The sequence below is a fragment of the Podarcis gaigeae genome (assembly GCF_964106915.1).
Source record: "Podarcis gaigeae genome assembly, chromosome: 7".
NCBI classification, from domain to species: Eukaryota; Metazoa; Chordata; class Lepidosauria; order Squamata; family Lacertidae; genus Podarcis; species Podarcis gaigeae.
The window spans coordinates 10493001-10505341 of NC_139683.1; the positions used below are offsets into that span (position 1 = coordinate 10493001).

The window sequence follows — 12341 nt, forward strand, 5'->3', positions numbered from 1 at the left end:
TCTAGTTTACCCACAACCAGATGTCTAAGAGGAAGCGCAGGGACAGGACATGAGGGCAATAGCATTATTGTGCTGTTCCCCAGCAACTGGTACTTAGAAACATTCTGTCTCTAGAGGTAGCATATAGTGACCATGAATTGTATTCATTGCTAGGCTTATCCTCCATAAATTAGTCTAATCCTCTTAGAGCTATCAAATTAATTAGTGAAAGTTATAGATGTAGGTAGTGAAAGGTGGGTAGATGAATGAACATGGAAATTGATATGGGAACAGGAGTAACTTCTTACAGAAATGGCATGGGTTTTTTTGGTTCATTGGGATATTCATCAAGAAAAAGAGACTGGGTTTACCTTCTTATGTGATTCTATAGATTTGCCATACTTTTCAACTGTATAGGTCAATTATTTCTTGTCTTTATAGATGCACATTTGCTTGGTTTTATATTCTGTTTTCTTTCTTTCCCTTCAGTGTATTTTTTAAAAAACAACAGCCAATGATGTACAACCGTGAAATAATTACAGTACTGGAAAAAATAGCTTTATAACTTGCTGGGTAGAAATATATTTGGAGACATAATTTTTAAAGAGATGAAAGTGATTTGAGATATTGTGCTTCTCACGGTGTGCCTCTGCTCAGAGATGGTTTTTATTCTTTCAGAGGTGAAAGTGGATGTGTACACATTTCAAGCAGCAATTTTGTTTTCAAACCATATTCAACTCTTAAAAAAAAACCTAGCCCCTCTTCTTTCTTTTATTAGGATACTACTATTGGGGAAAGAAATAATACAGTGGTACCTTGGATTAAGTACTTAATTCGTTCCAGAGGTCTGTTCTTAACCTGAAACTGTTCTTAACCTGAATTACCACTTTAGCTAATGGGGCCTCCTGCTGCTGCTGCGCTGCCGGAGCACGATTTCTGTTCTCATCCTGAAGCAAAGTTCTTAACCCGAGGTAATATTTCTGGGTTAGCGGAGTCTGTAACTTGAAGCGTATGTAACCTGAAGCGTATGTAACCCGAGGTACCACTGTACTCCCTCGGATGCTGAAAAGCAGAAAAGGCAACTCTTTGTTGCGTGGGTGAATGGTCCCTTGCAAGCAACCTAAAGAAATACGATGGTACCTCTAGTTGTGGAAACAATCCATTCTGGGTGCTGTTCGCACCCTGAAAAGTTGCAACTAGAGTGGCTCTTCTGTGCAAGTGCGCAGAATGCTTCTGCACTTGGGCGCACGGGGAAACCCAGAAGTATACACTTCCGGGTTTTCCACGTTCGCAAGCCGAAAAGACACAACATGAACCTAATGCAACACAAGGTATGACTGTATTTCTAAGAATTCTGGCCAGTAACAATGTAGAAAATAGTGAAGGCAAGCACAAACCAAAGTGAAATAAGATGTCCCTGATATTAGCAGTAACAAAGTCCCAAAGAACATAGTTGAACAATAAACTGAAAGGGAAGAGGTGAAGGAGGTTGGCTCACAAGATCTGTGACGAAGTTCAAGGTTCTTGGAGATAGTAAAGGTATTTACTCTGGCAAAGCAAAGTTAGCAATGTGGTATGTGAGTTTTCAGGTTAGGGAATTCTTGGGCATAGTCATTTTTTTTTAAAAAAAATACTGAACAGAGAACTTGTTTTTAGACTTTGGTATGATAATCAAAAGATTTAAAAATAAATTTGCAGGTAGAGGATATTTCTCCAAGCAGTTACCTGTTCGTAGCTGGATTATGACTTTTGTGGTGGTGGTCCCAGATAACTACAGTTTTAACTGTTTTAACTTAGCTGATATCCTTATGATTATGGTGGTTTTGTTGATTTAGATGGATCCATACATACACAAATGTGTACATGTTTTTCATGGTGTGCATGTGCAGTTTCTAATGCAGTCCACAAACCAATTTTAATATACGCAAGGATAAAAGTGCAGATAGTGGGGAAAGGTAACTTACATAAACAGTGGTACCTCGGGTTACATATGCTTCAGGTTACAGACTCCGCTAACCCAGAAATATTACCCTGGGTTAAGAACTTTGCTTCAGGATGAGAACAGAAATCATGCTCTGGCAGCGCAGCGGCAGCAGGAGGCCCCATTAGCTAAAGTGGTGCTTCAGGTTAAGAACAGTTTCAGGTTAAGAACGGACCTCCAGAACAAATTAAGTTCTTAACCCGAGGTACCACTGTATCTGAAATAGTCTGCTTTGAGGAAGAATTGTTCTTGGGAATTTTATTGCAAGAAGGGGTGGGGGGAGCAAGTCATCAGTATTACAAGTCAATCTGTATCAGTGATTGGTAACAGTGACTATTTTAATATGGAAAACAAATAAAAAGCCCTAACTAACTATCCAGATAATCAAAAATACAAAGTAAAAAATACAAGAACTCTAGATATTTCACAAAGGTAAATGAAGCATCAGTAGTACCTATACAGTCTGCAAAAAATAGCTGATTCTGAGCTGTTGATGACCCTCCCTTCTTGAAGTCAGAGTTAGAAATCAAAATTTCTGATTTCTTTGTATTAATATTTGTAACATATTTCCAATACATAATTAAAGAAAGATTTTAACATGCCTCACAAAATATTTCTCAAATGTTCTGTTAAAAATGTGAGAAGGCAATAGCGCAAAGCCCATCCGCCTTTTACTTTGGGATATAATAAAGGATTAATCCAGTTACAATTTGGAAAACAGATTAGCGCTTGCAGATGAGAGATGTTGAAGTTCTGATTCTAAGGCTTTATTGTTACATAAACTTGGGAATAAGGTCTGTTGAATTCATTGGTACTTGTTTTCCACATAAACCAGGGAGAATTTGAGTTGAAATTGATTGGGTTAGGTTGATAACTTTTCAGTTACCCTATAAATTTTCATGTCAAAATAGCATTTTTTCCCCTTTGCATATTTTATTTACTTCTCTTTCAAGCCCTCTGATGAAATACTTTTCTGTGTCAAGTGTTGTAACTGTTTAGTAGCCTATGGCTTCAACTAATCAGTAGTGGCAATGGATGAAAGTTAACAGTCTGATTAAAGACATATCGATGCCACACTGTGACTCCTTGAAGAAATGGTTCCCCACATTTGAGTGTCTTATTAAAAATTCCTTGCATGTAGAAAACTATCATGTTAAAGAGAGAGAGAGTGTGTAGTCTTGCCTCTTGCAGCCCTGGGCTAGAATGTTGAAAAGGGGAAAACATTGACTTACCTAGCGTTCATCTCCACTGAATTCATTTTGGTGGTGAAATCAAGGAATGACTTCCCATAGCATTTGATTTGACTTCTGTGTAAAGATAAGCACCTTCAGGAGAAACATGTTAAATTACTGAGAAAAATGCTGTGTGTGTGTGTGTGGTCTATTTCGATAAGTAATTATGACAATGCCAATAAGGATCAGAAGGGAAGCACTTTTCTTATTTTGCCAAAAGATTATCTGTGTTTGCAGTAGCTATGGTCTGTCCAGCTGTCCAGCTTTCAGTGGGAAATGTCATTTCTATGGTTGCATATCAAAATGCACATACCCTTCCCATAGTGTGACTGCACACATTTGGAAAAATATAGGTGTTCTGATGCAGTTTTTAATAGAAGTATTTTGAAATTCTGTAAAATGTGCATAAAATGTGGATCTTTTGATAAATGGTGGCATATGAATCTAATTAAATAAATAAATAGATGAACTTCTGTGTGAGGGCAGTGAATCTGGATTAGCAGATTTTTGACACTTCCTAATTTGTTCATCCAGGCATTTTCTGGTTACTAGTACCAAGCTTTTAGCACAATTGTCTGGCTGTTATGGATTTATTTTATTTCGTCGATGATGTTGTATGTGTTGTATTTTAAACGACTGTCTTGACTAAGTCACCATAGACTCTTCTGTGTAGGGGTGGTATAGAATTCTTGAAAAAAATAAAATGAATTTGGTTTCTGTTTTTCTAGAACAGTTAGATAACAGCCTCTGGAAAAAATGTAGAATATGGGTATAATAAAGATACAGTTGAGAGACTAGTGAGGGTTACCCATTGTCCCTTATAATTGCTGGAATATGAAGAACCATGTTCCAAAATATATTTATTAAAAATTGTTTCCTGCTATTCCTCCCAGAGGAACCCAAGGTGGCAAACAGCTAAATGTTAAAACGGTACAATTTAAAATCAAATATAAACCCATTTAAAACCATTTGAAATCAGTGTTTTTAATTCACTGTTGCCACAGCCAGTATCTCTCAGCCAGCAGGGCTTTAATGTGGCTGCCCCCGTTTTGTGGAATATCATTTCTTTCCTACCTTGACAGACACCTGCACTGTCCAGAAACAATTGAAGACATCAGCCACAGATTTTCCCAACTGGATAAATAGGTCTTTATCATGAGTGTTTACTTTGTATGGTTTCAGTTTTATTTTAAATGTATTTGCTATTTTTGTTCTTTAAGCTGTTTCTGATTATCTTCAGTGTACATCGCCAAGGCAGTTTCTTAGAAGGTGATTGATAGATCAGTGACAGGAATAATATGCTTGGGTTAACAGGATGTTGTTAATTTTCAACTGAAGTTCAGTAATGAAGGGGACAGGCTCACCTCACTAAGGAGGGCATTCCACAAAAAACGTCACCAATACGTTAAATACTTTTCTATATATCCCCTCTCAAATAGGAGCTTTTAAACAAGATGTGGCTTGTAAGATTATAGCTCCTAATTCTAATTTATATACATTGTGGAAACAATGAAACAAATAATTTGGAAATTACTTGCATGACCCAAACATAAACCAGAAAAAGGTTGATTTGATTGGGTCACTTTCAGCTGTTGAAACTCTGTTGTACTTAAATACAAAATGAACTCTATTACTAGGTTCACTAAGTCTAAGCCACTAAATTAATAAAGGGTTAAAATGTAATTCATAATAGGTTTTAGAAGTCAACTATTATTAAAAGTTCATAACAAAAACCAGAATGGCAAATGTATACTCCTGATCTTTTAGGTTTTAATTGTAATATGCCTATAGATCGTAACTTAGTTGACACAAGTGATATAGCAGCCGAGAACAAGCTTGAAAGCAAGAAACTTTGAGAAAGTTTGGGGACTGAAAGTGAGGGTGTGTGTTGGCTGCCTTAAGTACCAGAGCTCAGGGTCCTACAAATGCTGGGAAGAATTATATTCACAGATGGCAACCTCCGCTCTTGGGAGGAGGAAGGCTCTACAGATGGAGATGAGAACTACACCAGTGGCATAGTTGGCTCTTGGAAGACCCAGCCTGTGGAGTCACAATGCCTAGTCATGCTTTTGGAGGTCGCATGGTGACTTTGTTTTCTCCTTACCAGTTTGGCATAAGTACGTGATCCATTTGAAGGGGAATTTGCTGCACAATTAAGGGTCATTAATTCTAACAAGAGTGACAGTGTTGAGCTTTAATCCTTAACTAGATTGGCCACAATTGCATTAATGAGACTGAGGTTGATGGGAACCTATTATGACTGCATAAGCAGGCTATTCTATTTAGAAGACCTTATGACCTATAAAGTAGCAAAAGGTGGAGAGGGGCCCCAGTAGAGAACCTTGTTAAAATCCATCTGTAAATTTGCTAGCATGAATAACTACAGATATAAAGCAAGTTTTGTATTTTGGCCTGTTGAACATAGGAATTTTTCTCAAATTACATATAATGCAAGTATTCTAATTATGCAGTTACATTTCTCCCAGCACCTCATTCTTCTAGCTGTATCTGTGTGCAGTGGATAGATAAAATAATACGCTTCCCACTGTGGCATCCATTAGAAGAGACAAGATCTAATGATTAATTGACATTGACATATCTTACTTTGGAGCTGAAGTTTTCAAATTCATCCTTGAATGACCTCCAACCATTTAAGAAAAAAACCACCTTGAGGTTCATATGCATTTGTACTCCTATTAACTCCATGGAAATGTAACATTTCCTTGTCAACTTGCTCAGGAGAGCAAAACTTTGCCTTTTGTTCTCAGTGCATCAGTGGTAGCTGGTGCCCATTACGATTGGAAGGGCAGAAGGCAGGGAGACCAAAATTGGGTGGAGCCAGAGCCAACAAACTTTAGTTTTGTCTTCAGCCTCCTGCCTGCTGAGTTCTACAAGAATAAAAAGGATGGTGCTGACAGCTAAATCCACCGCCTGGACTGGTTGCAAGTAAGAAGGCAGGCAGGTGGGGGCTGGATGAGCTTGGTGAGAACCAGTGCCCATTTCCCCTAATGAACCAGCTTCCATTGGTGGTGCATTGTAGAAAGACACACAGCCTTCCCATGTCATAGGCTGTTAAGCCTGATTCACTCACTCCAACAAACCCATCAGTGGCTATGGCATTGTATAAATCCTCCTCTATTTTATCATGAGATGAACTTGAAGAAGCATTCCTTTGACTTGCATTTATAAGATAAGTAGTTTGTCCATGTGCTCTTAACTCCCTCTAGAGGTTGAATCTTGATAGGGAGCCTTTGATGTTCAACAGAACACAAACTGCCATTTTCCTCATTATAAGTGGCACTTGATGCTAAACCAATTTTTGCAACTGACTTTCCCTTTGTGGCACATCTTTCACAGTTTCTTTAAATAATCAACAACCAAGTATTTCATTTAATCTATTTTTGTTTTGCAAGTTAACACTCCTTGGTTAAGATTGTGTAGAAATATGTAATCCTTTTTCAAAAGAAACCAGAAGCCATATAAAAAGTGTAACTGTTAAAAGCCAGTTCTTAATGCTTCAGTTCTTAAACCTATGTTGGAAAATTGCATTCCTGTTTAAAGGACATCCAGGACTTTGTAGCTGACCCAAAGCTACTGTGTCTAAACTTTGTTGTGTGTTACACAGGCTGCAGGCTTGTTCCTTTAGCCAGCTCCTGCTGGAAAACTGCAGGAACTTATTATTCAGCTTCCCCTCCTGTGGTTTCCTTCATTATTTTATGCACTTTACTTGAAACAAATAGACTGGCATGTTCCTTTCGGTGTACTAATAAAAAAACTAATAGTCCATAGTGTTCCTAATACTTTCTCTTAATCTAGTTTCTGTTAATTCAAGCAATCTGGGTTCAAGATGCCACGTAAGATTGATTCCTAGTATGAGTATATTCCTAGGTATTAAAATACAGAACCTCTGTGTAATCTTGTAACTCCAGATGAAAGAAACAATGATAAATTTCCATTGCCTCATGTAGTCTATGTGCCATACTTTTCATCTTTGCAGTGTTCTGTATGCCTTTACATTTTTCACTCTTGAGAAATTTCATAAAATTTTAGAAATCTATTTTCATATGCAGTAAAAATTAGTTGTAATCAGGACTGTTGTTCTTGACATTTTTAGGTACCAGCTACTGACAATGTCGGCAGACGGCCCTGACGCTCACATTACGGAGGTGAAACCATTAGTGGAGAGAGAAGAGGTAAGCTAAACCTGCTGATGATGGACCACTGACTCCCACATGAATTTGTCCTAAGGCGCAGGCTATCTTTTGAAGCCCTACTTCAGATGCCCCTGCCTTCTGAGGTTAGGTGCATGGCCACCAGAAAAAGGTCCACCATAGCCCACATGACCCTGAATCTTATGTCTTCTGCCATCAAATAAAGAATGTATTATTTGCCCAAGAATTTTATAACATAAGGTAGGCCCGTTTTTAATGTTTGTTTTACCCTGCCTTTTAAAAATCGCTTCACTTTCTGTTCTTATGCCACCCTGGGAATAAGAGAACCAAAGGACTCGGTTTACATAAGTGAAACAGAATAATAAAGCATCACTTCAAATGACTTAACCTTTGCTTTGGAAATGCTAGCAGCTGAATTTTCATGTTGGCACGCTTGCCAGGAGTGTTGACTGTGAGTGACTAGGAGCTCATGTGTCAGTCCATGTGCTCCCCAGGCCACTTCTCAACTACTCTGGACTGCCAACATCTCCTTGTCAATGACACAAGGGACAGCGGTTCACCAGTACAACTTCTTACCAAGGGTGCAAGGGAGCCTAGGTACCCTACTGGTGATAGTAGCATTGGTGTTGGGAGAGCACAAGATCACACTGGATCATCCAGTTGTCCTCCTGTAAAGCATAATGCTCTAAAGCAGCCTTTCCCAACTTGTTGCCCCTAGATTTTGGGCAAAGGAGACCACACTCTCAGTTTCAAATTTAATGTTAATATGACCTCTGTGAGTTGTGTCCCCACTGGGAGCAAGGAAGGAGCAAAGCAGAAATCCTCCGACTGTGTGCACTAACCATGGCTCGTAACTAATGTTACACTGAATACTACTATTCTCTTGGAGTTCCAAGTTTCACAAACCCTAGTTCTAAAAAGTAGAAATTCTGTTAAGACAAAATTAAACAGCAGTAGGGAACATGCAGCCTGTGGGTTTAATTAGTCCTGGCACTGGTTCCAGTTTGGCCCACATGGATGTTTTGCACAAACCACAGCCACCTGCCCTTCAGCTGACATTCTATATGACTTCAGGTGTGGGGCCTGTACGGACATGGATGCAAATGAATGATTAGGAACTTAATGTGAACTTCCAGTTATTCCTTTGCAAGTTGAGCTTTCTGTCATTGCTGATCAGTGCTGAGAGGAAGCCTCCCTGGGATCAGCTGCACGCAGGGAGTTCCCCAGTAGGGCTTGTTTGCTCCGTGTTGAAACAGTTTGCATTCAAAATGCTTCCTAAAATGGAGCTGTCCCCCCACTCTGCAGAGCAAATGGAGCAAGCTTCTCAGAAGGTATGTTCCAAGCGCCAGTTGGCAGAAGAGTGTGCCTTCAAAGTAGCTTGTCCACTTTCAAGCCACTTCCCAAATCAAAGCTTCATTCTGAGAAGCAGATTGAAATAGGAAAAAACCCTTTGAAAAAGGCACGCTTTGAAGTGCACCTTCAAAGGAGGTCACTGTAACTGTTGATCAGTTGATCAGCAGTCACAGTGAGACCTTTTGAATTTTGGCAGGTGCCATTTGCCCGACATCTTAATCTCATTTCCAATGACTGACATGTGGATTGTACACCCACCTGTTAAAGTTGACACAGGGAGAGTGGGGGAATTAGGGATCCATCCCACCAGGCAGATACAGTTCCCCATCCCTGATCTTCTAGCACCATCATATACAGTGGTACCTCGGGTTAGATGCTTCAGGTTACAGACTCCACTAACCCAGAAATAGTACCTCGGGTTAAGAACTTTGCGTCAGGATGAGAACAGAAATTGAGTGGCGGCAGCAGGAGTCCCCATTAGCTAAAGTGGTGCTTCAGGTTAAGAACAGTTTCAGGTTAAGAATGGACCTCCAGAACGAATTAAGTACTTAACCCGAGGTACCACTGTACTAATAATTATCTCTGTTCTCTTGAGTGCTGGTCCTTATGCACCATCAACACAGAAGAGAAATGTTATCAGCAGGATTGTGGGGGGTGGGGAAGCCTCAAGGTCTGCAATATGTATGGAGAGAGAGAGAGAGAGAGAGAGAGAGAGAGAGAGAGAAACAACATTTGCTGCATGGGGATTCAAACAGAAAGCAGCCCAATGAGGTCTGAGCATGCCCAGTGGTAATGGAATGCTGGATGACTGATGGAGGGGAGGGGGTGGAATACCAAAGAGGGGGAGAATGGAATGGAGTGTCCTGGAAAAGGGGAGTGGAGAGAGCCAGCTAGCCATGAGCAGGAGAATTCCACAATGAAATATTGTGTTGCTGCTGCTGTTTGTTTGCATTTTGAAATTGAAATCAAACCACCTGGATTCTTTTCCTCTGACCCCCTTCTGTATGATGCTTTTCTAGGCAATCACACATCTCCTACCTGACTTTGATGTTCAGGTAAGTGAAGCTTCCAATTTAGTAAAAACTTATTTCAGAACTCTTAAATTACGGACATACATATAATCAACTTGTAGATTCTTAACTATACTTTTTATTTATGCCCTGCTTAGCAAAACTAAAACTACTCCATTATTATTTTAATAAACCTTCGTAAATCTTGTCAAAACCATGTTATACTGTTCTGCTCCTTTCGGAACAGTTTTATGTTTTATGATTGTAATGGTTTTGTTTGTTTTCATAATTGTATATTTTATTGTTGTAACCTGCTCTGGGTTCTTATGGTGAAGGCCAGACAGAAAACCAAATGAAAATATCAATTTATGTAAAAATGCTGTTGCAGCAGCATGAGTTAATAAATTGCTTCAGGTACCCTAGTAGTTACTTTTCTAGCATGCTGTCTCTGTTCCATCTTATGTTTTTTCTGCCACACACATTTCTCATACTGGTTTCTAAAAACTTACAAATAGAAACAGCAAAGGGTGGTGGCTTGAGAACCAGTTGGCTGAATTGTTGATTGATTTGTATTAAATGTGTCAATGTTTGTACTGAAGAAAATAAATGTTTGCAAGATCTTTACTGGGTCAGCTTTAGGTTAAAGATTTGCTAGGCTTCAAATTACCCTAGAGTTAGGTAAACTACCAATTCCAAGTAGAAACAAATAATACATGGTTATACATGTTGTCAAAGCCTCAGAGCAGTCATGTATATTTGTACATTACTGATCTGGGAGTAACTCTAGTTATGATATAATGCAATATGATATGAGACAAGCCCATAGCAGGGAATCATTCAGAGATTCAGGAGCCTCTGAATGCTTTTATGAAGCTCACAGGAGTCCATACGGAAGTTATTTCTTGCGCTGTAGTAGTGTAGTCCAGCCTGCAATCTGAAACTTGTGCCTCCGCTACCACACAACTACAAGTGGTGAAGAGGAGTCAAGCAATCAGTTAAAGTAGCATAGCTCTTGGCCATTCTTTAATGACCAGCAGTTGAATTCTTCATCGTGTTGTGTGTTTAGTGAACCAAACCTTTCTTGTACTGTAACAAGATGAGTTCGTTCTGTTCTATTGAAATAGCTGTATTGATCTATCCACATGGCGACAGTGCAATGGGGGTGGGAGGAAGAGAAATTCTTGTAGTTAAATACCTAGAAAAAAATTGCACAACATTCCCGAAGTTTCAAATCAGCAAGCAACCAGGGCACATAAATAGGCACCTAATGTCTACCCTGTGTTATGCCCTAAGCATAGAAAAATATTAAAATTGTTAGATAAAGGAACTTAGAGAACTGTGTGCTCATTACATGCTAATCAAGCTTGTGATGTACTTTTTTTTCCTGCCCAAACTAGGCTTGTTTGACCATTTCCATAACAAGGCCTATCTGCGTCTAGACAGTAAAAGGCTTGCAGGACTGATTTCTATCTGTATGAAAGCATTCCCTCCATCTTTAAAACAGAAAAAAGAAGCATATTTGGAGGGAAAGGATTCTAGACTAGCCTTCTCACTAACACCTAGTAGTGTCTTCCTGGAAGGATTCTCTTCCATCTTTTTTTGAAGGAAATACCATCCCCCCCCCCCCCCCCGTAGGGAGCATTCAATTATTCAGTACAGCCTAGAGGTAGACTACGTTCATTGACAAGTAGACTTGAGTTGTGGTAAATTTGTATCAGATGCGTAACTATAGAAAGTGGTTATTATAAATGGGATGTCTTTGAAGTGTTAAGACCTACAGTGGTGCCTCGCAAGACGAAAAGAATCCGTTCTGCGAGTCTCTTCGTCTAGCGGTTTTTTCGTCTTGCGAAGCAAGCCCATTGACAGATTAGCGGATTAGCGCTATTAGCGGCTTTAAGCAGATAAGCGGCTTAGCCGCTTAGAAAAAGGGGGGGGGGGAGGAAAAAGACATTTTCGTCTTGCGAAGCAAGCCCATAGGAAATTCGTTTTGTGAAGCGCCTCCAAAACGGAAAACTCTTTCGTCTAGCAAGTTTTCTGTCTTGCGAGGCATTCGTCTTGCGGGGCACCACTGTACTTTGGTTGGAATGGGCTGGAGTTGCTGCTTGGTTGCAGGAGGAGGACTGGATGTAACTTTTGAAACGGCAAATCTACACTTTTTTTGTACCCATGATGCAAAAAGTCCAGTTAACATTACAGTAAATAGGTGAGAAATTTGCTGTATCTTGTTAGAACAGTATTTGTTCAACAGAATATGTGGGTGCTTCTGTTAAAAAATACGTGGCTACTAAATTAAAAATAGATCTTTCTGTAGCCGTATCCACACCAAGGCTGCGTGCTTTATGAGACAGACCTGACTGTTTTGATTATAGGATTATATCTGAAACTCCCTGGTTGTAGCATGGTGTGTTGTTTGATTCTTGGCTTTGTGCCACACATGCGCAACACTGACAAGTCTTAAAGGAGCAAGCTACAGACAGAGTGGGTATGTGGCTTTACATTTCAAACAAATATAGGTAATAACTGTTTGCAGGCTAGCTTAGGCATCTTCTTTGAGTCTCTTGCTATTGTTAGTTCTTTCTTCTGCTGAATTTAATTTGTTCATTGTTGTAAGTGT

The 12341-nt window shown here is 39.5% G+C and overlaps 1 protein-coding gene and 1 long non-coding RNA gene across 9 annotated transcripts in view; one reads left to right on the forward strand and one right to left on the reverse strand.

Annotated features, from left to right (window-relative positions):
• Positions 1 to 12341, reverse strand: part of LOC310849341 — a 462163-nt gene that overhangs the window by 386408 nt on the left and 63414 nt on the right. The window lies entirely within an intron of this gene.
• NDRG1 (N-myc downstream regulated 1) overlaps positions 1 to 12341 on the forward strand; it is an 83864-nt gene that overhangs the window by 48934 nt on the left and 22589 nt on the right. For 7 of the 8 annotated variants that reach the window (XM_083749286.1, XM_083749288.1, XM_083749285.1 and 4 more), the window contains exons 2-3: positions 7307 to 7385; positions 9737 to 9772. In XM_083749286.1, the coding sequence (XP_083605412.1) occupies positions 7307 to 7385; positions 9737 to 9772 (115 nt within the window). The remainder of the gene's footprint in view (positions 1 to 7306; positions 7386 to 9736; positions 9773 to 12341) is intronic. The other variant, XM_083749291.1, reaches the window with a different exon arrangement.